Source organism: Chamaea fasciata, unplaced genomic scaffold, assembly GCF_029207755.1.
Source record: "Chamaea fasciata isolate MVZ Bird 193981 ecotype frontalis unplaced genomic scaffold, bChaFas1.0.hap1 SCAF_8, whole genome shotgun sequence".
NCBI lineage: Eukaryota > Metazoa > Chordata > Aves > Passeriformes > Sylviidae > Chamaea > Chamaea fasciata.
Window position 1 is genome coordinate 13,601,400 of NW_027094093.1, and position 23,007 is coordinate 13,624,406.

The window sequence follows — 23,007 nt, forward strand, 5'->3', positions numbered from 1 at the left end:
GAGCCAAAGGTTGCATATGGACCAGCATGTTTAACAGTCACTGACGAGGTTTGCTGCTCTTTTTGATTTAACATATTTCAAGTTTTGTTCTTTTTTAGCTCACTTCGCACATACGAGAATCAGGGGCCAGAATCCAAATTTACACCAGCATAATTTGTTGCTGACTTCTGCACAGTCAAGCTTGACAGAAAGCAGAAGCAGGACTGAGCCCAAAAACTTTATCACTACTATAGGCATCGCTGAAAACATCTCTTAGACAACCTTGGCCCCAAGTACCTGCTTCCAAGAGCAATTTCAATTCTGCTTTAGATTAAGAAATCAGCAACTTACTCATGCTAGATCACATTCAACAAGCTATGAACTCTGAATCCGGGCCGTGACACTCCAGACTGCCAGCTTGTGAGGGCAGAATCAGCACCTGACTTCCAGCTCTGCCATCAGCTGCACTGGTAGGATCTGTTCTGTTGAGCCTCGCTTCTGAACAGCCCCAACTGAGCATGGCAAGTCATCGCTTCGCACCCTGTTCAGCATAACAGAAAGGGGCCACTTCCAGAGGGCATGTGCCTGGTGCTGTTAGAGACCTGAGGTATTCCCACATGCCTGCTCTTTCAGCCTCCTTCCCAAGTGGAAATGCATTGTGAGCCTGCAGGTCCTGGTGCTGCTAACCAGGGTCTGACCCTGACCGTCTGGTTTCCCTGTACTGAAAACGCTGACCCCAGAGCCCCAGCACACTGTGGAGAGAGGCCCATTGAGTTCAACAGGCTCTACATCCTGCCTCAAATTAGCACTCACAGCATAGGAAGAACTAGCAAGAAAATGTGTGAAATTTGGAGTGCCAAGAAAGCAAAGACTTCTTCCCTCTCTACCAAAATAGAACATTGCTATTCCTCCCGTCCTATCTGCTTCCCATCCCACTCAGCACATATTTTGAGCCAAGTCTTCGAATGGTGTAAATCAACATATCACCATCGAAGTATAAGAAGTCACAGTAATTTACACCAGCAGAAAAAAAAAAAAATACCTGGCTGTGATCTAGGGAGATAGATAGATAAATAGATATACACTCAGTGGAGAGCACACATGCCTATGCACATGAACACACACTCAAGGGTGATGGAGCCAGAAGACGAATGGGAAAACCATTAACAAATTAAAAGCACCTTCCAAGAAACAGTCAAGGGAACTTGCTTTCACTGCTGCATCAAAAAGCTGCCTATCTTCTCCCCATACTGTATGTTTACTTCTGTTTTAGTCCAGACAGCAGGTCTGTATGTGAAACTAAATTGATAATCAATGAGAGCTGACCTGCCTAATTAATTTGCTGCAGAAAGCAAGTGGTAAGGGGACATGATGTCCAGGCTAGAGGAGGACTGTGAAAGTTTTCCATGTGCATACACATGCAAGCTCCACACTAGCATTTACAAGTTGCATTTTTGACATGTTGGAACCATCATAGGGTGATGGGGAGGATTGCTGAAGCTACATTAGTTCCAGTGGATATGGGAATTGTGCCATTGGCAGTTTGGAGTGAAAGAGATGAAGGACAGGGAGACAAAAGTTGCCATGAAGTTGAAAAGGCAGCGAGTCAGGGAGAGAGTACGAGGTAATCTCTCTCCTGCTCTATTTATTATGCTGTTTGGCCACTATGCAATTTCTTGGGGTGCTGAAGAAAGTGGCTGAGGGAGGAAGAGGAGAAGGCCAAGGATGGCAGCAGCTCTGCCTTCGTCCGTACGTATGTGTCTCTTTGGACCACTAGATTTATTGCAGGATTATGTTACTCCTGTGGAGACAGAGCCCTGGAACAGAGCATGCTAACAGGATTAGGGCTTCAGGATTTAGACAGAGAAGCATGAAGGAGAAAAGTAGGGGAGATTATTTTCCTTGTCAGATAGGGAAGGCATAAAATGGGGCATGTTTGATGGTGGGAGGATTCTGGCTCAAGTGGAGGGTGGATAGTTCTGGATTTATTAAATCCAGGAACAAGGAGTTAAAAGAAAAATGATACTTGGCAACACTCAACAAAGCACAGTGTCTGGGCAAGGCACAGTGTGCTGGGCTGGGCTTGCCAGCTCCGTGTCTTTGAGAGGCTCCACTCAGATTTGGGAGTCATCAGGGAGGAGTGGTACTATGTTAGCCTGCAAAGGAGATACCAGGCCCAAAAATACAAAGCTGCAGCCTTGCTAGGAAAGCCATGGCTGTAATTTTCCCCAGGTACTGCACCAAGGGTGAATGCGCAAAGCTGCCTTTGGCAAAGCCTGATGTCTTTGTCCTGCCTGCAAAAGCAGCAAAAGCAGGCTGGGACCTGGATATTTCTGGGCAAATCTGCTGCACCATGATGTCTCTGCACAGAAACACCAGTGGCCCTCTGGCTCATTGCACCAGCTTTTCCTGAGTTTTCCAGATTAAAAAAAAGTCACAGGACTGAAAGCTTTCCTCTCCTTCCTCAGGTGAATAAATACAGGAGATCTGATTAAGAACTGAAAAGACAGAGGAACACTCCTAAGGGAAGGCACAAGGGTCTCCAGAGAGTCATCCTCAATATTCACTGCCAACACCAAAAACCTCTGATGTCCCCAGCTCCAGTGTACAGCTGAGATACTGCTCTTTGCAGCAATTCAATCTTTGTGCAGCTACCACCTGAAACGCCACCCAGGAAATTACCTAATAACAAGCACAAAACCATCAAAATGAGTAAGAAATGAAAAATGCACATCAGCTGGATCTTGCTGCTATTTCTTATCCATTGACTTCTATAGATTCTGGAAACAACTGTTTCGGTAGCATTTTACACACAGAGCAATGAAGGAAGTGAGAGCATCACTCATCGTGGTCCCAACCCACTCCAAATCCTGAAATCCATCCCATCCCCAGTCCCTTGCAACACTAGATGATTCCCGTGAGCTTATCTCCACAGTTACTAAGATGGAGCAGCTCAGATCACACAGGAGCTGGAATCAGAGGCGCTACAAAGAAGGAAGTGGATCAGAACGGATGAGAACTTGGTTATCTGATGAAATCCTCATAGTTGAGTCTGTCCAAAGAAAATGGACAAAAATAAAAGGTCAAATCCTGCCAGGTGCTCTTTTCCTTCCTTGGGTTCAAGAAGAGTTGTTGTTTTCTAAAGACATTTGCAAACCATTAGATAAGATCTCGGCACGCACACCAGGGCCGCTGCCTGGAAGATAACCTCAGAGGCCATCAGGCTGGCCCCAGGTCACAGGAGGTGGAGGGAGTGAGGCAACAGGGAGGGCAAGAGCCAGACCAACTTTTCTGCAGCAGCAGGATTGGTTTGGCCCTGTCCCCAGTCGGGGCACGCTGGTAAGCAGTAAGGAGCAAGTATGGGATGGCACATGGCAGTGGCCACTCTCCTCCCTGTCTCCCCTCTCGGGGACACACAGGAAAACAGCGCAGCACCTCTGGCCAGGTTGCTGGGTTAGCCTCCCGCCCTCGTCCCTCATGCCTGAGGGAAAGACAGAGCACCACCCCCTGGACAGGGGGACGTGTGGGCCAGGCTTTGTGGGGAGTGGCCTGCCAGGAAGGGAGAAAGCCTGTCAGAGATGCGGTGGGAAGGGGAGGGAGTGAGTGTGAGCCTCCACTCCTGCCGGCTGCCTTTCCACTGCCTCCCCATCCCAGAAACGCAGCAGTGCTCGGCACGGAAACAGCTCAGCCAGCCCTGTCTGCTGCAAGCACGTATTAATCACATTTTCCGCTGCTCCATCCTGCCTTTCCCGTTTCCTTTGCTGCTGAGTGCCAGCAGCTGGGGACTCAAAGGTGAGCCATCACATTTGGCAGGGAAACACCCTGGCCTCTCTGCCATCTGAAACACCGGAGGGAGGGGGAGCAGGGGGCAACAGAGAGGTGGTGAGAGCTTCCCATCGTCTGCAGGGAGCATCATCCCCTCCCCACCTCTCCTGCACTCGCGGTTTTCTCTTTCATTAGCTCCCCGATGAAGATGTGAATGTTAGCTCACCCACCCATACATGGCAGAGCATTGCTTTTGGCCCACAGAACTGGCAGAAATTCAGAGCAGTGTTTGGTACACCCCATATGCCTGTGTGTGCATGTGCATATATATTTGTGTGTGTGTGCAGCTATAAGTATGTGCATATATGTACGTGTCTCTATATATATGTATCTGTCTGCATGGATATAGAGAGTCCCTGTCTGTCCACACCTTCCCCTCCCTCCCTGCTCCTCATGGCACCAAATCAAGCTGCGGCAGACTTGACGAATCTCTTTGGCATGGTTTGCTCCAGCGCTGCAGCCCGGGCTGTGCGGAGCTCCGCACTGATGCAGGGAGGGATCTGCACCTCGAGCACAGACATCTGGGAGCTTGCTTAGCACAGGAACAGTGGGATTAATGTGGGCACGGAATGTGGGACCAGAGGCCCCCGGCACCAGGTCTGAGCAAGTGGCCTTGCCCTGGCCCCACTGTGCTCAGCAGCTGGCAGCCAGTTGTTTGGTGGGGCAGGAAAGCAGTCACCCAGATGCAAGGGGTAGGCAAGCCACCAAAAAGCAGTTACTTATCCTCCAGCCTTGGGAAATGTCTGCTAAATTAAGGCCAAAATGTGGGAACAAATAGACACTGGAATAGAGGAGTAAAAAAGAAGAGGTTTGATTTTTTCCACTTTTTTAATGAAAAGAGAAAACAGAGTAGAAAAAAGCTGACAGAAATCAAGGGCCAAGTCCAGAAATGGTGGCAATTCAGGTGGCTGTGGGATTGTTTTGGATTGACACCAGCCAGGCTTTAGGGTCCTGCTGGAGCAATGTAAATTGGCTTAGCAGCACTGAAACCAGTCATGCTGTCCTGCTCCACCCTGATTGAGGATACAGTGTCCAACGCCCAGCACCACAAGGATGGGATATTTATTCTCCTCTGCAACTAAAACCACCCTCCAGGCCAGATTCCTGCTCCAGTTAAGACTTGAAAAGGTAAATTTATTGCCAGTGATTATTTGAAATACTGAGCTGTGTATATAGCTCATCTCTCTGCCCAGCATGATGAGCATCTCCTGCCTGACTCACAGAAAAGGTCCCAATGAGACCTCAAACTCACCTGGGGTGAGAAGAGATGGCCCCAGTTCACAGAAAGGTCTGCTGTGACCAAGGGTCCTGGGAGAGCACAGAGGCTCCACACCGCTACATGGGCACTGTGTTAGGACTATACATGAGCTCTGCCATGAGCTACTGTCCTGGAGCCAGCCCACCTGAGATCTGGGGGAGCCCAGCTGAGGACTCCACTATGTGGTGCTGGGCTGTCCTGTGCCTCCATTTCCCTACTTTTAAAATAGGGCTAACACTCCCTCACTGGCACATGAGGAGCTTAAATACTCCAAATATTGCAGGTATGAGACCCTGATAGGGACCTCTGCACAGAGAGGACTCATTCTGGGAAGCAGAGGGAATTTGAACCTAAGACACACTTGTGGGGAAGGGGAAATCACAGAGCCCGGAAGGGAAGGAAATGTCTGGATGAATCCTGGACAAGGCAGGCTACTGCATTTCATGCCAGCAGCGCTCGTGCCAGCAAAGGGAAGGGACAGCTAATTTAATAGAAGTGCTGAGCAATCAAAAATTACTGGGACATGTGTGGGGGGGAGGTGTGTGGGAACCTAGCCACAGAGTTCACACAGACACGCTATGGCACATCAGCAGGGAGGACCTGAACACAGCAGCAGTCTGTTCTCTTCTGGGTGCCACAGAAGAGCAGGGAAGGGCTTTCTTGAGGCACCCTTAACCAGGGAACAAACACATGACCAAAAAAACTGAGAGAAAAACCAGCCTGGCACTATGGCTTCCTTAGCCCTTCTCTCCATACACCAAACCCCCCATGGAGACCACTCCAAGTTTATCTTTCCTGGCAACACACCAGCACCCATATGGTGTGAAATGGATGAACACCCATATTTACTCTTCCTCCTCCTTGCTCCCACCTCTGTGGGTGTCCCAGAAACACAGCAAGAGCATGCACAACTCCCAGGGCTCAATGCACCCTTGCTGACTGTGCCTGCTTAGCGCAGATCTCACAGCTCTGGCAGCCTGAATTGTTTCTCATTATTTATTGTTCATTTTGTTCTCTGGGACGGTGCGATTGCCCCTTAGGATTTGTGCCCTTTCATTTCCAGGCCTCAGTAACTCCTGAACTACAGTTTCATGTGGTTTTGTGATTGTTAACCCAGCATGCAGACGGGTCTACGACCATGAAAGCTCAATGAATCTTATATGGCAAAACACAGGCTGCGAAAACATTTTCTCCTTCATTTGCAGTCAAAGAACATACTATCACCACCACGAAAGATGCAGCAGCAGCCAGGTTTTCCAAGGAATAGTGTTTCCTCATTGCTGTGCAGAGGAGAAAGGACTGTTTCTGCACAGAGCATCATCAGTCTTTTAGCCTCATCAGAAAAAGGGTCCCTCCTAGATTAAACCCTCCGGGCCTGCAAAATCTCTCAGTTCTCTTCCCTCTTGTTGGCTGCAAGACTCACCAAGGTTCAGGCAGAAGAGACAAAAAGGACATTACCTTGTGGTTTTTCCCGTGTCGGTACATCATCCAGTCCTCCCCATTGGTGCTGACCTCCAGCTTGTAGGTACGGACATAGTAGCCCTTCTGGGTTTCTCTTGAGATGGCACCCTGTGTGGCAATGGCTGTGAGCACAGTCAGGAAGTGGAGGTCCACCTTTCCAGGGGAAAAAAACACAAGAAAGAGAGTGGTGACCATCTGAGAGTCCAGAGTAGCTAATTAGTTCCTCTCTCTGTCTCTGAAAAATAAAAAGGTACAAATTCAGTCTGCCTCACTCTATCTGTGGGTGTGCAGTTCAACAGCCACGACCCTTCCCAGGGCTGACTTCAGCAGGATAGGACCCTGGGACAAGAGTAGCTAAGGATCTTGATGTCTGTTTATAGGCGACCATCACAAAGCCTTCTTCCTGCCTCAGACCAAGCAATAGGATCTGCACAGAAGCGCATGTGCATTAAAGCAGGACAGAGACTGACTTTTTTCATGTAAAATAAAAGCATGATATCCAATTAGCAAGTGCTGCAGCTCTTGGTTTTCCCTTGCTGGTTTTTTTTTGTTTTGTTTTGTTTTACAACATGGGTTGAGAAAGGTCAGCAGAGCTGGCTTAGTAGCCCTGCCATGAATGAAGAATGAGACGTCTGCTAGAGGCAATGACATTCACCACCTCCTGCTCATAGTGCCCTTTAGCAAGCAGTGTCTCCCGGCGATGTGACACAGCCAGAAGCTCTGTGTGGACACACTGTGGCTCTAACCAGCTCCCAGGGAAAGCTTTTGCTCTGTCAGCCCCCCGCCTGACATCAGCCCGCTCACGCTCCCTGCATCGCTGATGAGATAAATATTATTCTAGTTGTTTTTCTATGCACCCCCTGGAGACTTTGGTCCTCAGGCCAGTGGCGGAGTCAGTGGCCCTTGTAAGTAGCAGAGGTCTCTCAGTCTCTGTCAGTCTGATCGAAAGTCCATCAAGGTTTGGGCAGAAAGGAGGGGGTGGGAGAGAGACAGCGGCTGGAGTCAGTCCTTGTGCAGGCAAGCTAATGGGAGAGCCAGCCTGCCACATTTCACTGAGGCACTGCAGCTCCCCTGCTGCTTGCTCCCCATGAGCCACAGAGGCAATAAAAAATTCAACAAGCCTTATGGTCAAGGGTCGGTTTAACAGCGTGACACTCCATTTGGTGAGGGAAGAGGAGAGGTGGCTGGAAAGGTACCTGGAGGTACTCTTTGTTGCTGTCTACATTGGGGGTCCAGCCGTTGTCATCACTGTTGAGCCGGCTCTGCTGAGGGGTCCATCGCCCATCTGAGTAGGTGGAGGAGGCACTGATCTGCATGTTGGAGATCCTGCCAGACTCCATCCCCAGAGGCACGTTGCACTGAAAGTCTAGAGCAGACACACACATACACAGACTCAGATTGGTTTGCAGTCTCAGTACTTCATCCCCAAGTGAAAGGCAGCCCTGAACTAATCTCTCCAGCTAACCCTGAGCAAAGCTGCCCGTCTGGAAAGGTGAATAGAGCTGCACCATCTTGCAGGTTGTGTGTGTTCACAGACGGCACTGAAAAATAATAGGTAGGGCAGCTTTGTGTTTGCATGGCCCTCTGAACACTAATACAGTCTGGATCTTTCTCCCTCTCTCTGTCTTCTTCACCTTGGTCAGTTTTGACACAATTCTGTCCTTTCCCTCCCTCCACCTCCACCAAGATGTTCCAAGTACCCTTGCCACAAAATTCCCATCTTCTTGAAGGCTGTAGATGAAATCTAAGCACTGACAAGGCAAGGAGTACAGACAGACACATTAGGAGAATGCTTACTGTTGCCAGCAGGAACATCAGCAATGGGCAGCTCTAAAGGTTTTGTGTGCATCTGAGAGCAGGGATGCACGTGTGTATGTGCCTGTGTATATCTGCATGCACTGTATGTGGTATCAGGTCCATGGCATTAACCAGACAAATTTATGAGATACTGCTATGCTTTTCTTTGGATCTCCTCACTTCTAAGGCTTTAAAAGTCACAATTAGCTCAGTTTTATGGCACGTTTCATCTATTTTATGGCAGCTGTCCTATAAAAATAGCAAAGAAAACAGTGATAGAAAATACTGCATGGGTCCAAGCGTGCTGCTGCTGTAAACCAACGGAGCTCCACCAAACTGCCTGTGTTTTTAATGTGGCCAAGTCAACCTTGGGTGGAAATGATGGGGCAAGTTAGGATGTCAGTGCTATCATTAAAGTTTCAATTCACACCACCATAAATGAAAACAGGCCTGACAGTTTAACAAAAGCTCTTGTACTTGATTTCTCAAGGTTTGTGTTCAACATCTTATTTCCAAATCCAGAACAGAAAAGGGATTAAAGAACAGATCAACTGAGTGTAGCAATAGGTAATGGTGAAGAGCTCATGCTTGTCTCTAACTCCCACAGCCTCAGCAGAACACCCTTTACTCAATCACAAAGTAAGAGGTTGTAACCCTGCTGCCCTGGTGCTGCACAATCCCTACTCTGCCCTGCTCTCTGCCACAGGCTTTCAGTGGCAGATCAGGGACTCCCTCTCTTTCTCTGGGACTGAGGGGTGTCCCGAAGGCATCTTCTGTTGTATCAGAGGTTCACTGCGAACAGAGGTCAAGATGCAAAAATACCATGGGAAAACAAATGGAACCTTTTCTTGCCTGCAAGTGTTATCACAAAGAATCAAAATCCTCTTCATTCTCAAAATACACAACTTACTTCCTCACTCCGCATCAATTTACCTCCCTTATTAAGGGTTATAAAACAAAATTGGGCTTGAAATTCTTAAAACTTTAAGCAGTCTTTAATTAGACAGCCAAGAAATTCCAATTTGTGGTTTGGGGCTGTAAATTTCTGGGAAACTAGAGAGAGAGAGAGAGAGAGAGAGAGAGAGAGAGAGAGAGTGCATATTTTCCCCCATGCTTTAATGAATCTGCTGCACATGCTGGGCTGAAGTCTCCCCTAAATCCTTTGGGCTGAGCACATAAATGAAGGATTCTAACTCACAAGATATTGAGAAAACTTCACAAGCAAGTGAAAAGTCAACAAAAGGTCAGAAAGTGAAATTCTTACTGAAATCTGACTTCTGTCAGAAAGAGAGAACAGACCTAAATGAAACTGCTGTCTGCACTGCTGGTGGAGAACCAGCCCCTGGACACACTTCTGTCTGTTTCACTTTGGTATATGCCAAATGAAAGACAGGAAACACAGGGGACACAACTGAGTCATACACACACATTTCCAACTTACTTTCTGGGACTTCCTGGTGGATCAAGTAGTACTGAGCAGAGAAACCATCCTTAGCCACTGCCAGGTCAGTGTGGAAGGTGAGAGAGAGGACGCCGGTGGTGGAGCGGATGTCCGATGGCATCTTAGTGCCACAGTACCTGCCTATCAAGGGGCCAACTGCAAAAGAAAGAGCAGCAAAGGTAATGCCTGCTTTTCCATCAGCCTCCTGGGTCACCAACACATTGCTGATTAGGATAAAAAGATAGGCTTCAGGGATGGGCTGTTTTTTATATCCACTGGCCTGTTGCCATGCAGTGCAGAAATATCCACTGCAGCAGGCATTGCTCTGCAATTGCTGGGAAATGCTCCAGAATGCTCTGTTTCTCAGTTTTGCTATAAGGTAGGGAGGTCCTCCCATCATTGCATGAACCCACTGCCCTCCCCTGAGGGAGAACTGCTGGTGTTTGGAGTGTCCCATGGGGCTTTTCAGATCAGTGTTTACAACAGAGCAGTAGTTTGTGGTTTCATGAATGCAGCCTTCTGCAGGCACACTGTCCCCAAGCTGGCCATGGAGTGCCCTGATGGCAGGTTGCAGGCTGCAGCCACCTTTGAAGTTAGGCACCCTTGGTGCTCAAACACAGACTGGAGCTTTGTGAGACACCAGGAAGGGCCAAGGAAAGTTTTGGAGCTTTGTGAGACACCAGAAAGGGCCAAGGAAAGCAATGCAGCACCCCGTGGCTTACCCTGAGGGATGCCATCCCAGATGTCTAGCCAGTCATACTTGCAGTCTCCTTCCCCTGACTGCAGTGGGTCATGCTCAAGGTCAAAAAGCAGAAAGTGGAGGAGGATTTCTGTCTTTGGCTTGGCTATGATGGTGAAGACGCAGTCCAGGTTGTGTGGATACTTGTCAGGGAAACCCGGGGACTCAATAGTGCCGTTGGAGGCAGTGAAGTTTCTGGAGCAGTCCTCAGAGCCTGTAGCAGCAGGAAAAACCCAGAGCCTTAGCAACGATGAAGCTTAATGCCCACAACTTGATACTGTGGAAACCCCATTCTGAGTTTAGTAAGTTTGTGTATTCACTTCTGGAGATGTCCTGCAGCTCAAGAGCTGTGGGAATTACTGCAAGAAGTGAGAAGATGATTTGCAACGCTTTCCACAGGTGGAAAGACAAGGTCCATGAGTCACTGTAGTGGACAACATGGTTCGAAATCCCTTAGACAGCTTTGCAGACATAATCTGTACACCACTGCTGATCCTCCTGACAATTATCTCAAAACCAGGACTAGAAAAGCAATCCTATCCAAAGTCATTGCTGTGATTTGGCAGGGCAGCACCCTGCCACATCCCTGTCCCTCACACCAGTGGTAGTGGACAGGGAGGCCACACCAATCTGGCCTGTCTTCCCCAGCTGGCCCTTTCCACTCTAACCCGTCCCCCAAACACTGACCTGGCTGACCTGTGTGCTGCTCCAGAGCCTGCAGAGAGGCTGGCTGGGACACAGGGAGCTGCCATCCACAGTACTCATGACACAGCTGCTACCTGCAGGCAAGGCACCACTGTGGCCCCAGATCTGATGGAGGAGCCCTGTTTGGGGAAGGAGCTGCCTGGGGATGGGGCAGAGAGGACTAATGGGATGTATTGTTTTTGGAAAGGCTATTCCCATGGACCAGTCTCCTGCAAACTCCAGCTTTCCAGCACAGATATCTGTGCCTCAATTTCCCCTTGAGAAAATCTGGAAACACAAATATTTACACAATGAAAAGGCCTGTGGGAGGGTGCCAATGTCTCCACTGTTTGCAGCAAACCCTTGGGAAGTGCACAGTTAGCCTGCAGCCCCCCCCCCCCCCCCCCCCCCGCTCCCTGAGACCCCCACAAGGGACAGGGGCGAGCTCCAGCATACGTTTCCACAGCGTGGCCACATTAAGACTGGGGATAACAGAGGCTGTGGCAGGGGGGTCTCTGCTGAGAGCAGGAACAGAGCCCTCTTTTTCACAGAATGAGCCATCCACACCAGAAATGCAAGTTATTTCTATCCTTAAGGAAGACCTTTGCGTGGTGGGGAGGACAGACAATGTTGCCTCTTATTTATTGCTGACCTCAGCACTGGCCTCAGCCGCAGCCGGGCCAGCTCCGTGCCCCCTCTCATACAGCCAAGGTGCCTCGGGTGGTTGGGGAAAGGGGAATTTGTGTCATTTTCATACCACGGTGTCTTTGAAACCCTTGCCAGGACAATAGGCAACAGAAATCTGCAGCCTGGAGCTAACAGAGGAGAAAGGGGGTGTTAGAGAGACTGCTGGCCACTGCTGCAACCCGGCACTAGCATTCGCAAAGGTTTCTGCTTCACTTTTACTGGGACAGTCTCCTTCTCCTCTACAAACCCTTTTGCTCCGGCTCTTCCAGGCAGCACAAGCCTTCCCAGTACTAATGGGAGACTTGTTATTCAATTCAGCATTAACCTATGGAGTCAGGCCAGCAGCCCGAAGTAATAGCAGGATCTTGCACTGCATTATGCAGTGCCTGGCTGGAGAGCTGCTCAGGAGAGGCTCTTAATTGACTACCTAATGAAGCAGCCAGCTTTTCTGGTGTGAACCTGTGGGGTAAAATGCAGAGGCAAAAAAAAAAAAGGCCAAACACAAATCACAGCATAATGCCATGAACGGGGATAAGGGTGTACTTCGTTCCAAACAACCTGAAAGATGAACAGATAAATAGTGGAAATAACACAAGCTCCGAGCTAGGGAGAAAAGCAAAGGCTAAACTCAGAGTCAGGGACTGTCCTCTAGAGTAACAGGCAAGATGTAACTATGTCACCACATTAGACAACAGTTACCTCATGTGGGGCTCTTATCGCATTTGGCATCTTTGTCTGCATTTTTGCTAATAGCAGCAAACACAATGATCAGCTTTTTATAAGGAAGCTGCAGATAATCAACGGGAGTCATGCTGGCTTCGGCAGCACAGGCCAGCCTGAGAGGCGACTTTGATGCCCAGCGCTGGAGAGCTCCGGCCGGCCCTGCCAAACTGACTCACAAAGGGAGCAGCAGGGAGGCCGGACCAGCCCGGGCAGGCGGCTCTTGTCAGCCCATAGACTGCTGAGTGATACCCATCAGGGGATTCAAAGACTGGTATGTGGTTGTTTGTATGCAGATTGCTCCTCTCTCACACTGTGATAAGGGAAATTTAGTACAAGGTGGGGAAATTAATGCTCCATTGAAAAGAGTTGGTTTTCTATGTCACCTTTAAGATGGAAGGAATCTGCAACCACTGCTGCCTTTACTGATGTGGACAATGACAATCTGATGACCTTTAAAGCTGGTGACACCCTTGCTGATTACCCTGACAGCTCAGATGGAAACTTGGCCCATGCCTGCCTGCCTGCCTGCCTGCCAACATACTGCAGGAGCCCTGCAGCCTGCACTGCCCACTGCCCTCTCTGGAGCCCTGGCAGGGAATGGGGCTGGGCAGATGTGGGCTGGGAGTGCTCCCGGATCATGGGCTCATCCACACTCCTGTGCCAAAATCTGCCTTGCCAGGCTCGGTTTCGTGGGCTGTGGCTGTAAGAAAGTGTGACTGTATCTGGAGAGGATGGCTGCCTGCAGGGGTGAGGGTGGCAAAAGGAGCCCCGGAACCACTTCAGACCTGAGGGCAGTACTGCAGAGACTTACGTCGAGGGACACAAACTCAGCTCCAGCCTCCATCCAATATCTGCTCTCTTCCAGATCAGCCCTTGATTCTTCTCCCTCCCTCCCCCCCTGTAACAACTTCTCCTTTCCTCATAAATCTGGTCCCTTACTGGCTCCCAACCAGACTGACAGGATTCCTGCCTGCCATCTCTTCCCACAGCATGGCTGGGTCACCTCAGCCAGCTGGACCACCCTGCATTGCCTCGTGTCCTGAGTCGGGGCATGGACCCAGTGTGAGGTCAGGCAGAACCCAGCACAGCCTGCTGGGCTCACAGGAGGTGTGAGCAGAGAGAGAGGCAAGGGGGGCTGAGGTGGGTCTTCCCACCTGTATCCTTTGCCATCCTCTGTGATGGCAACTGGCCTTAACAAACCCCAATATCTGACTAAATTACTAGACTTGCAGGACTAATCTGCATCCTAACCATAAACTAACAGCGGTGGTGAGCTGGCTGCCCAGCAGCTCAATGGTCAGTTATACAGTCCAGGCAACAGCACTTTCCTCATCCATCTGAATCTTCACACTGTCCTGTCCTCATCTATTCAAAATGAATTTAGGGAGTCTCATTCTCTTGCAGCAAAGTCTCCACATTCACATCTACCTGTGGCTAGACTGTGGGCTGTCTGTGCACCTCTTCCTGCTGCACAGCTGGCCCAGGGCCCCTTGTCACTGCTGCCTGTGCTCCCCATCTTTTCTTTAGAGAGGCTGGATAAGCAACCCTGTTGTGTTCCTTTTTGGTTCTTCCCATGGCACAGACTTTTTTTTTTTCTGGTGCTAGACACAATGATGGAAAGCCATGTGTGTTTTCTTCCAACACATCACCTAAGGAATGTGGGCATGGGGCAGGTGCCCACATGCCCACGCAAAACACTCTCCTGTTCCCTCAGCATGCAGGCACACCTCTCACATGCACACAGACTAGGGGCTATTTTTAAACCCTCTTTCTTCTCAGGCACAAAATTCTGGCAAATATTTAGACAGAAACGCTATTAAAAGGGCTTTGAGCAGATTTTTCTTTCCTCAGTAATAGTTCAGTATTAAACAGAATTATGAACAGTTCGTCTTATATCAGCCTGGAAGGGCGCTGCCTCAGACATTTACAGCATTGGTGACCGCAATTAGTTGAAAACTAGAGCTCCTCAGTTACAAACCCCACATCCATGGAGAGAAAACACAGCATCAACACAGCATCAACCCTGAATCACAGCTCCACAGGAGGGGGAGCTCCATGCACTTCTAACAGAGGGACAAACCCCTGTTAGCCCTAGCAAGCTCTGCACATGCCAGGGAGTAAAGGTGTATGTTTCTAATTCTTGAATACAATAAAACATTTAAGGAGGAACTCTGCTTTAAGTGCCACACTGTGATCCAAAAATGCACTGTCATGTGAGACTAACATCTTTACCTTCTTGCAAATGTAATGCACAGACTTGCTTAAATTAAAAAAAAAAAAAGTCCTTTATCTCTGGAAAATATGCTAAAAATCACATTGAAAAAGTGGTCAAAGGCATTTCCAGATGAAGATAATTGTGTCAAATAGTCTGGGGACAGGCACCAACTCAGATACTCACCTGTCTTGTAGATCTCATAGCGCAGAGAGAAGCCGGCGCCTTGCCGTGCGTAGTCTGAGGTGAACTTGATATATAGAGAGGGGCCAGAAGAGATGATGGTAGGAGGTGCAATGTTCCCACAGTGCTTGCCCAGCAGGTCTGCCGCTTCACTGTCCCCATCGCGGATCTCGATGTAGTCGTACCTGCGGAGGCAGGTGAAATGGCAGGGAAACCATCTGTCAGGGAGATGCTTCAGGATGCCAGGCACAAACAAAAACCACTCTTGGTATCTGCATATTTCACAGAATATCTTCCAGACAGGTACCTGCGACTCTCTTATTCACACCACACCACAAACCCCAAGACACCTTTTTGTCTGACTACGTTTAGGTCCTTTCCTCTGCTGCCATTCACATCTTTAATTCATTGCATATATATCCGCTTCACCTTCACAGCCAACATGCAAAATTTAGGACTCGCTTTACTACCTCTATTTCCACAAAACTTCTTTGGCGTGGGAGAAGCTCAGATGCAACTCTACTGGGGCTATTCTACTCCCCTGACCTCTGTTCTGAGGTGCCATTGTGCTGTCTGGCAGAATTCACTTTATTCCAGTATCCATGTGGGATTTGGCCAAGCATGGACCAAATGTGAGACTGTCCATGTTCAATCTAAGTGAGCAGGAGCTATTTTGTGCACTGATAACATATTGGTCCTTTAGCAAGCGTGGCAAGTACACTCACTTAGCACTTGAACATTAATATTAGTCTTCTTCTATTAAATGCTAATGAAGATTTTCTGTGGATGAGAAATTTTGTGTAAAAGCTGAGTACCCACACTCACTATTGCTGTACACCCTGTAACTGCAACCTGCCTTTGCTAAACCCTACCTGAAGATGCTCCACCTGCCCATGGGCCTGAGTGTCTGACTGGTTGTGGGGAGGAATGTGTAGGGTTAGAATTGCCTCCTGGTGCAGAGACAAAAGCTTGTTGCGAAGCTTGGCTGGAAGGGGAAACTGCCACAGATCCCTTAGTATTTTCTAGGCCATGAGTAGGCAAGGTAGTAGTATCAGGCTCTTCGTGCTCTGAAGAAACAAACAGCTTTTATGTGTACATCTTGTTCTTCAGCTGCCTTCTAACACCCACATTCTCCCGCCTCTCTCCTCTCTGGCCAGCATGCTGCTATTTACAGAAACTGACCATCTCTCTAGGACTGTTTATTTGCTTTGTAACAACCTGTTTGAACAACAAGCTACAGCTCTTCTCACGGGGCCAGGGAAGAAAAAAGCATTTCCAGGCTGCTAGGAATCTGCCTTTCTTCTTTGTCACAAGATCTTCTGTTTGGGAATGGAGAGTTGAAAGGAGAAGTAGCTTGCTGGATATAGAATGATCCTCATGTGACTCATTCCCGTTCTGCAAAGCACATATCGGCGAGCTACAACCTCAAAACAAACTTACAGGGACTTAGTGTGCTTCTCCACAAAGAAAGATGGTCCAGACGGCTTTGGTTTCACTCCTTTCTGGGACTAAATCAGGCTGAGAGCCAGAAGCAAAATGCCTGCAGATAAAATCCTGTCTACGCTGGACCAAGCACTCAACTAGCTGCAATCGCCCAGCCTTTAACTTCATTACAGACTGAATTGGCTTGGCCAAGGTGAAATCCAAGCGGTCTTGAGAACTGGCACTTGAAGAAGAAAAGCGTTTGGCTTAGCTGGTGTGTGGACACACAGCAATGCAAATGAAGATCTCTCCCCCTGCTCTCTCCTCAGCTCTGCCTAGCCCCTATCACCTCGTGACCCCTTATTACCCTGACACCAGTCAGCAGCACCCTGTGTGACCCCCACTAATGTCCATCATGTGTGGCTTCATCCTACCATCTCTCTAGGGAGGAGGAACATAGAAGGCAGTGTTAGTGCTTCTTCTAAGTAGAATTTTTTCCTCCTTGTTTGTCTATTTGTTTAAAGTAGTACTGAGCAAACAGCGGGGACATTTTGTTCTCTAAATAACTACTTGCTTTCAGTGTGCTTGCAGCCCTTCCACATCTGAAGTGCACATCTGTGCCGCAGAGCTACTGGCTACTAGTGAAATAGTGAGTATGTGGCAAAAAATTAATTTGGCAAAAACATGAATGTTGGCAAAACACAGTTAATGGAGTGGACTGTAAAAGCTGCCATTTTCATGCACAGGCAGAGGTTAGCTGCATCCCAGGAAATCACATCTGTTTGCGTCCTTGTGGGGTTGTACCTTGCCAACACAGTACATGGCTTCAGCTACTTGACTGCAATGATCACAGCTTCTGCTGTAGCTAGCACACCAAATGTCCTAGTGCTGTCCACATGGCTCCTCAAGCCACCCAGTTCTGTGGGGGCCCTGGAATTACAGAAGCAAGTTCTGGACCAAGAAATTTTTGCTTATTGAATGGATGACAGACTTCCAATAATACATACAATAGGGAATATTGCAATCTGCTCATGGGCAATCTGCAAATGGAAAATTAAGAATTAATCTAGTAAGTAAATCATCAGGAAATATTTGCCTTTATAAATTATACCCTATTTAGCTTCATTCAAGCATCTAACTTAGTTTTCTCATACTGGAGCTAATCCTTAATAAATCAAATGTTAAAAACAACTCAAAAAAAGCCCTTAAGAGAAGGTCAGGAAAACATTTTTTTTCCAAATGTAAAATTAATATAAATGTAAGAGTTTTCTTCCCTAGTTAAAAAATCTTGGCCTAAGTCCTCTGCTCTGCATGAGGCAAAACCTTTTCTTTGGGTCATATAAACAGAATGTGAATTGGGGAAGTATTACACTTGGGAGATAGCACCTGCCAAGATGAGCAGGAGCCCCTACTTCCTTTCCATGAGAGCAATTAAACTTTAGGCTTTCAAAATGAAACACAAACGACATCCAAGCAAAACTATTAAACTTCCAAACTTCAGCAACAATGCCAGCTAATCCCCACCACAGATTCTTTTGGAACCGTGCACTTCAGTCATGTCCATGCCTTGGCCCTCAAACAAACAAACTGGTAAACCCCATTGTCCTCATTCTGGGTCACTGGACATTTTACAATCCAGTTTGGCCAAATCTTTGCTCCCGTTAAGCTTAAGCATGGTTTATAGACTTTCTTCTTCCCTTGTGAAAAACAAGAAGAAAAATTGGAAGGAAGAAAACTCAATCATGCTTTCTACTCTAACCATTTCATTTTCAGATAACAATGGCCTAGGGCACAGCTGGGTGGGACATTGATGCTGCAATGGTGTTCAAACTGTCTCATACAGTGCCCAGCAATTTGCATTTCACTCATATAACCAAATCCATTGTTTCAGTTAACATGCACCAGCATTCTTGTGGGCTGACCTCTCTGGCATTACCTCCACTGGGAAAGCTGCCACCTCCAAGCACATTTCATGGCCACTTCTCCCCTTCTAGGCATTACTCCAACAAGACAAGCATCAACGTGTGAGAGCAGGGTGCAACCTCTGTAACTCACAGGTATAACCAATTGATTAACCAACTCTTCTTTTGCAGGGAAGGTGACCACAGTTGGCTGCTCTTCCAATGGCACAATGGCAAGACATTCTGAGCTGCCACTTGAGTGAGAAGGCCAGTGAGTCGGTTTGAAACCACCTCAAGCAGCTTTTCACCAGGGAGTTTTGAGGCTGGGAGGCAACGCTGAAGTGCGTTTAACTGCCTAGACAATGGAGGCTGAGAAAGAAGGGAAATACAAGGCTTAGATGCTCTCCTTGAAGTTGTTTAACAGAATTAAATGAAAAATGTACAATGCTTACAAATATTGCTGCATTTTAATTACATATTTTTTAGTAGAAAGTGTTTTGCTGATGTTAAGAGATCTTCTATAAACTGCTATAAGGCACTTCTACAGCCTGTATTATTCATGCTTGTCTGCTTGCTTTTTCCCCCAGTCAACCTCTCTGCTTCCCGGGCTTTTCTTTCTATTTTTCCTAAGTCACTTTTCTGCTGGCTCCCCAAATGAGGCGCAACAATGGCAAACAAGCCCCAGCTGTAGTGATTATGAGAAGACCTCCAGCTTTTCAGTCCTTTTCTGTTGCGAAATAGCTAATCTGCTCCCTGACCATTGAGCTGTGCTCCATGATCCCCTGGGGCCAGGACAGACCTCCCAGGTGCCCACCCAGGCACTGCTGAGCTCCAGACGCACTACAGCCTATCTGGGGAGCAGCGCCAGAAAGCCTGCAACATTCTTCTGGGTGCTGCTCTCCAGAGGGACACTCGACACAAACAGTTTAGTGATCCATACCGCCGAACACAAAATCAACAACACCGTTGACCTTCATCCCCAGGTCCTAAGAGATGCTGAGTCCTTCCCCCCAAAACATGCTTCAAGGGCATTACAGGGACATCAGCTTAGGATGGGGAGAAACATGGATAACAAATTATTTAAATGTTCACAGCTGTATCACGAGTCCTCTGAATACATAAACTCGTGCAAGCCTTGCTTCAAAGCCTAAGGAGGACTGTCCTAGTCCAGGACTAGGTCCCTGACCTAGCTGGCAGCTTTCTCTGTCTCTCTCTAGAGCTATGATTTGAAGTAGGTGAGGACTTACACTCAGCAAAGCCCAGTTTCCAGTGTTTGCCAGGACTGGAGACAGAGGCAGGGCTCTAACCTGAACTTCCCCAATGTTTAGTTTGGAGCTATTATTTATAGGCGTTTCCATGGGGCTCATGACTGCAGCTAGCAAACAGTACTGATGGGATTCTCACGAGACCCTGGGAGGTAGGAAGGCAGAGAGGAGCAGTGTCTGCCCCAAGGTCACACAGGAAGTTTGCAGCACAGCCGAGAATAGAAGCCAGTCTTGACTAGAGAGATTATATTATATTGGGGAAATCTGGCCTAGATAGACAGGGAGACAAATAGGTACAGACTGCATGCCAACAACCCTAAATTGGGGAATGCCCAGGGCTGACTTGAGCCTTCAAGACCTCTGATCTGCTTGAACCATATGTCACTGTATCTTGAATGCATCTGCTGAGGAGAGGAAGAGAAACTGCAATTCTAGTGAAATTCAGCAGGTGTTAATATTCTGCAGGTAGCTGGGGAAGGTCTGTGCTTACCCACAATGGCGGCTAGTAAATGCAATTGTTCCCCCTTTGAAAAGGTGGTGGGAGGTTTATTTCTCAGAAATTGTTATAAAAATCATAAGTTTATTTGAACATCCTCTAAGAACAGGCAGTTACCTAGAAATTAAATAGCAGTTGCAGTATAGAGATAGTTAAGAAATGGTGAACCAGCATCTCTGTGCTTGTTGTGCAATCAAGAAGTGGCTAGAATTAATGTCCATTAAATGCTAGCTGGCTTAGTCGATTTTTTTGTGTCACCACCCATCTTCATACTCTTTTGTATGCCACCTTCCAACCAAATCCTTATTTCATGGGTGGTTACATTGCGAAAGACAAAAAAACTTTTCCATGATGTTTACACAATCTTGAGTAACTGCAGGACATACCCTTCAAAGGTTAAATTGTTCCAGAAGCTACTGAGGACTTTTAAATGATTTTTTTTTACAGCTATGATAGCAGAGGCAAGCACGACTCTTGTCTAATGAAACAAGAGCAATGAAGTTTGATCTTAGCTGCCAGCCCTTAATCAGAGTAATTAATTATAAATACAGCCGATGAATTGGATTCTCCTTTGACTTGAACTGGTTTTACACATGTGTAACTCATCATTTTAAGGGTAATCACTCCTAATTTATCCTGGTGTGAGAAGAGAATCAGTCATCGTAGACACAGGCCCTGATATGGATTTGTGCACAGAACTAAAAAGCCTGTACCACATCTAGGTTTAGCCAGCTAAACGTCCTCTGCTCTCCGTGGAAGCAGATTTCTCTCACCCAGCTTGGGATGGGATTAATCGTTCTTCTGCACTGACAACAGAAGTACTTTAAATCACTCTTACTGACTAGACCGGGGCTTTGGGTGTCTGAACAATGCAGAGATGAATCTGATCTCAGTCTGAACCTTTTGGGGCCATTTTTGCCAATGCTGAGGCAAAACACGCTCACAGAGCTTGCCCTTGTTTTGCCCTTATGGAAATAACTGACTCTGGCAACAACAGAGAGAAATGGGCTATAATTGCTCTGAATCTGAAGGGATTTCACTGGATTTGAGTGACTAAAATGACAAAAATCCAATGGCAGCAGGGGGAGAGCTCAGCTGGTGTGGGGGAGTGGGGGGTGATGGCACAGGCAAAAATGCTTAGGATTTCTCGGAAGTTTGTTTTAAATTTGTTGTATCCAATTACGTCTTGTGTAATCGCGGTATTGTGGGGGTTTGTAATCATTCTACGGTGCTTTGGATTATTTTCTTATCTCCTCAAAAAATCTGACCAGAATTTCTGAGAACTGAAAAAAACCACCAAAACTAGCTATCCAGTTAAAGGGAAAAAAAAAAAAAAAAAGGAGAGAAAATAACCCTATTAGATTGGAAAACTTCTTCAAAACTGTCTTGAAGACAAAAAATGGAAACTATAAGGACCCTCTATTTCTACTCTTTGCTTTGATATTTTCCACCCTCTTATAAGCACTGTTGGTGGGAAGAGGCTTCCAGCAGTTACTGCTAACTTATAAGGGGGTGGGGAAGGTAGCCAAAATACTTCGTGCAAAGGGAGGAATAAAACATAACTGCAAAGTGCTCCTGAGGCAAGTTCTGATTCAGGAGGGAATTTCGGCTCCTAGCATGCTGCTGCCCTCCCCTGAGACAGGAGAGCAAAGGCTTCCCTGCGCTTTGCCGTTCATCCCCAGGCTGCCTCCCTCAAGCTGTGTTGCCAGATCTCTGCAGAAAGGCGCATTGGAGAGTGGAGAAGTGCTCTCATCTGGGGCATGTCTGGAAAGCCGACCGTTACATAAGAAAAGAGATGTGCTAATGTGCACTTCGGGGGTTTTCTGCAGGCTGTTGTTCTGGAGTTGCACATGGCTGTTTAATTTTATTTCTGTCTCTATAAATTCCTCACTCTTCCATTTTTAGCTACAGGGGTCTTTTGTTGCAAGATGTCTGTGGTGTGCATTGGTGGGGGGAGAATCATGGTGAATTCAGGAATAAAATACATAAAGCATGTTCAGAATAAGCCCCCTTTCCATGGCATTCTGCCTTCTGTTGCTGCTCTAAGGGAACTGAAGCAACTCACAACCCTTTCATACCCCAAAACGCAGGACACTTGAGAAAATGCATTTGCACTTTTCTCCTTCTGCTACAATCCATCTGTGGAAAAAATTAGACTTTGGTTTCTATGTCATTTTACTTGTCACCACTCACAGGCACTTGATCACTAACAGAAAGAAAAAATAAATATAATAAAAGATAACAACCACAAAAGGAAAATTTACTGCCAAAAAGCAGCGGAGTAGGCAGAAGGCAAGGGCAAATGCTCACTTTGATCTCTTTGCAGTGGGGGTATAGATTTCCCTTTTCTGATGGGATCCAGCAACTGACAGCCCAGGCAATAGGTGGAGGCGAGCTTAGGTCAGGCTGTCCAAGTTCTCGGGTGCTGATGAGGATTAGGGAACTCTCACATGGCCTACTATGCCAGTCCTATTCCCAGAGGAGCAAGTGATGTCCCATCACACCTTGCTGGTGCAGTATCAGTCATGTCCTTAGACACAACACGAAGGGAAAAGTAAAAGGAAAGAGTAAAAACTGGGATCAGATGGGGATCAGAGCTTGGTAGCTGGGCTTTCCACTATCACTCATTTGCACTGGCTTTTTTTCAGCACAAAACTGAAATAAACACCTCGTTAAGCACCAATTGTATAAAGGCAGTTGTAAGAGCAGAGCCCTGACCAGCCCACCCTTACCCTCCTGGCTGTCTACATCCCTCATTAATGATGGATGGTCACCCTGGGACTGGCCCACCATAGGATGACTTTTTGACCCTGCATTTTCTCAGACACAGCCTGTTCACAGCCCAGATCCTGCCTCAGCTGAGGCACAAGTGAGTAAGCTTTGCTGCCAAGACTGGCCTGCAGCCTCCGCTATTTGGGCATTCCCACAATTTGG

General features: G+C 47.5%; 1 protein-coding gene across 4 annotated transcripts in view; it reads right to left on the reverse strand.

Annotated features, from left to right (window-relative positions):
- The window catches only part of NRP2 (neuropilin 2), an 89,021-nt gene that overhangs the window by 45,135 nt on the left and 20,879 nt on the right, over positions 1-23,007 (reverse strand). For all 4 annotated transcript variants that reach the window (XM_066189745.1, XM_066189744.1, XM_066189747.1 and 1 more), the window contains exons 3-7: positions 14,993-15,174; positions 10,484-10,714; positions 9,762-9,917; positions 7,720-7,889; positions 6,521-6,676 (exon numbers count right to left, since the gene is read on the reverse strand). In XM_066189745.1, coding sequence (XP_066045842.1) covers positions 6,521-6,676; positions 7,720-7,889; positions 9,762-9,917; positions 10,484-10,714; positions 14,993-15,174 — 895 coding nt within the window. The remainder of the gene's footprint in view (positions 1-6,520; positions 6,677-7,719; positions 7,890-9,761; positions 9,918-10,483; positions 10,715-14,992; positions 15,175-23,007) is intronic.